Genomic DNA, 3,546 nt, shown 5'->3' with positions numbered 1-3,546 from the left:
ATCATAATTTTAAATGTTTAAAAAAAATATTATTTATAGATTTACTAATTTTTCATATTAAATAATACATTAGAAATCTCATAATAATAAATAAAATACCATAAATAACAAAGATAATTCATTTCACTAATATGTCAAATACAAATAATTATTCCAATAGTGAGTAAATGTTATAAAAAAATGAACTCATTTATATACAATTGCATTATCTAGCTTACTATGTGCCAACAACTTCTATCTTTTTCCTTCTCTGCATAAACTTCATTAGCAGCATCCTAAAGAACTTCTATCTTTTTCATCAGCAACATCCTCATAAACTTCTATCTTTTTCCTTCTCTGTATAAACTTCTATCTCACACTCAATGTAGTTTTAAACATCAGGTTTAAAAAATCAACTTTAAGGTTGTCTTGTTAAAGAGAATGACTAGAATAGATTTCCCTTTTTCACAAGGCATGTGCTTGCTTGCACATATATATGGAATCATTCTAACAAAAAAAAACTGTTCATGTCAACTACTCCAAGGACTATTACGTAATTTAACATGAAGAATTTTGTCCAGATGAAAGGATTGACTTTAAACTTTATAAAAATCATTTAACAGAACTTACCTGACCATGAAGCGTGTTGATCCAGGATCTCCTTGCCTTCCTGCTCTGCCACGAAGCTTTGTAAAGCAAGAAATAAATTAAAAAAGTGATTCTGAAAGTATATGCTAAATTTATGTAAAACCTTAAAACACAATACTGATGCAAAGTTACCTGATTATCAATTCTTCGGGACTCATGCAAAGATGTCCCAATGACATGGAGACCACCAAGTCGTTTGACTTCCAATCCTTCATGAAAGCAATGAATCTCACAGTCCTTTAGAACTGATAAATAGGCAATTGCAATGCAAGGACCAAGAGGGTACATCTCTGCCTGTTCTTCCACAAGCCTTTGCAGTTCATCTAAACCCATTGACTGGCTCATTTCAATTGACTCTGAAATTATAGATTTTGCCTTCTCATATGTCCAACTCTAGTTCTCACTTTTGCCCACGTATTTAGCTGCGTTATTTACCCAAAACCATATACCATTCACATTAACGTTAGGGCCAAATGAAAGAATAGCTACCTATTTCTAATTACCAGCATCCTACTCTCAGTTTTTTTTCGTATCAAGACATTGTACTTTATACTTTAAAAAATCTACCCATACTCCAAATTTTTCTTATTAGGACATTATAACTCAAAAAATCTACTACCTAAAATCATATAGCAGTGAGAATTGCTTTGTATTTGAATGAAATTTCTATAACTGGGTAGATTTTTGAAAGTAGAATGTTGTAAGAGGAAGAAATGAGGGTGGGATGCTATAATAAACAAATCAAGCTACATGAAGTCATAGATTACTAACCCATTAGAGCCGTCTTGGCTAGCAAAGCTAATGATGATGGTCCAATTTTCATTTTTGATAACACCTACACAACCGGAAGATAACTGATTACTAGGGGCTAAGGAGGGCACAACAATAATACTTGAGAAATTACCTTTTGTGACTTTGGGTCCTCAACCTCAACATCAGGAGTATCATGACTCATATGTGAAAGTATGCTTTCCTCTATAACTTCCTTTGCAAGCATCTGAAATTAACAATATTAACATAACGTTAACCTATTATTCGGTGCGCCTTGCATTATAATAATATGACATTTGCCAATTTGGGATTGAGAGCTACAATTATTAAATGAAAATTAACTCCATCTACAAGAAAGATATTGATTATCGGACCCACCTTGGGGTTACCTCCCAATATAATGTTTGTGCCCCTTCCAGTCATATTTGTAGATATGGTGATAGCATATTTTCGTCCAGCTTGGGCCACAGTTTGAGCCTCTCTTGCAGCATACTGAAAACAATAATCAAGTTGCCATGTTACATACATGGTTAACCCAAAATCCTATCTATTTTCATTGATAAATCCTACAAAAAGTAGACAACAAACCTCTGGTCGTGCATTGAGGACATTGTGGGGAATCTTGCTAGCCCTCAACAAAGCAGACAAATATTCTGAGTTCTCGACACTGCACCAATAAATAAATAAATAAATAAAGATAAGAAAATATATTCACACTTGGTTGCATGCATAAAGATGCAGAATGAATACCACAAAATCACAAGTGAAGAATGAATTTCATTGAAGTAGTAGTACCTAGTGGTCCCCACTAAAACAGGACGACCAACTCTGAACATGCTTTCAACTTCTGCACGAACATATTCCCATTTACCACGAGCATTCTATTTGCAAAACAATTAGAAGCACTGTTAAAGATGATAAAAGGGTAGAATGGTTATTGAACAGAATAATAATTTCTTACTGCAAAAGCTTGGATAGGTAAATCATGACGAATATTTGCCATATTTGTGGGAACTTCAATAACAGGCATCTGGAACATTTTCAAGAACTCCTTTTCCTGTAAATATTGACAATGCATCATAAGTCGAGAAAGATATCCTGTAGTTGATTCAGCTCGAGAACAATATGTAATTCGAGGATAAATGAAATAAATAACAACGTACTTTCATATATCTGTTTACAATAGAATCCTACTTTCATCCTTTTCATATTACAGCAATGGATTTGAAAAATCTAAACAATAATAGCAATGTCTTTCAAAATGAACAGCACTTTTCACGGCTATAATTTGATAGAATTTTTAAAGTACAACATCCTAAGAAGAAAAAAAAATGAAAGTATACAGCTATAACCATAAGTGGTATAGTTTTCAAAGTACAGTGCCTTATGAAAGATATCTTTTTTAAAGAGTATGCTAGTATGGTAGAAAGCAATGAAAGTAGGATGCTATAACACACAAATAGATGAAAACAAGTAGTTATTGTTACTTGTTATATTTTTAGCCCATATAGAAAGTGAATACTTACTTCAGTTTTTGCAGTTCCTGTCATCCCTGAAAGCTTTGGATAAAGCTTAAACATTGATTGGTATGTCATTTGTGCCACTACAACTGAATCAGCCTGCAAAGCCCAAGAGGAATACAAGGTAATAGCTTTAAACAAGAGTTGTCAAAAAGAATGATGATGTGGCAGGCAATCACAATATATACCTGGATTGGTAACCCTTCTTTTGCCTCCACAGCCTGGTGAATCCCCTCTGACCATCGTCTGTTTTCTTCCACTCTCCCTGTCAACTTCAAATGAACATTAATTTACAGCAATATAACTAGTTTTTTCTCCTAAAATAAAAATACGATGTTTTTAATACCTCGTTTATTATAAGAGCTTTCCCATTTTTAACAATGTACTGGACATCTTGGCGATAGAACTCCTTGGCTTTCAAAGCATTCATGACAAATCTACATTATACTAATGATAAGAGTCCAAACAATAACATATGAAAATAAGAATATAAAGTTACCTAGCCCAAGGGTCATTCTCGTCCCATAGATCTTTTGTTTCTAGAGCCATCTCAACTAGGGCTATTCCTTCTTCTGTCAACTCCACTGAATTATATAAATTTGATATTGAAATGAAGCTTAAGTTCATG

General features: G+C 33.3%; 1 protein-coding gene across 1 annotated transcript; it reads right to left on the bottom strand.

The window, feature by feature from the left end:
• Positions 1 to 582: 582 nt before the first annotated feature.
• Positions 583 to 3,205, bottom strand: LOC111895821 (protein translocase subunit SECA2, chloroplastic-like; the record flags this gene model as incomplete). The annotated part of the gene is made up of 9 exons (XM_052769764.1): positions 583 to 665; positions 760 to 1,049; positions 1,399 to 1,462; positions 1,532 to 1,624; positions 1,777 to 2,065; positions 2,194 to 2,279; positions 2,360 to 2,455; positions 2,925 to 3,017; positions 3,107 to 3,205. Coding segments are annotated over 5 exons (498 nt in total), but the record flags the coding sequence as incomplete, so codon positions are not given.
• Positions 3,206 to 3,546: the final 341 nt, after the last annotated feature.

Source organism: Lactuca sativa, chromosome 3 (assembly GCF_002870075.4).
Source record: "Lactuca sativa cultivar Salinas chromosome 3, Lsat_Salinas_v11, whole genome shotgun sequence".
In the NCBI taxonomy this organism is placed as follows: domain Eukaryota; kingdom Viridiplantae; phylum Streptophyta; class Magnoliopsida; order Asterales; family Asteraceae; genus Lactuca; species Lactuca sativa.
This window is presented reverse-complemented; position numbering and strand designations above follow the sequence as displayed.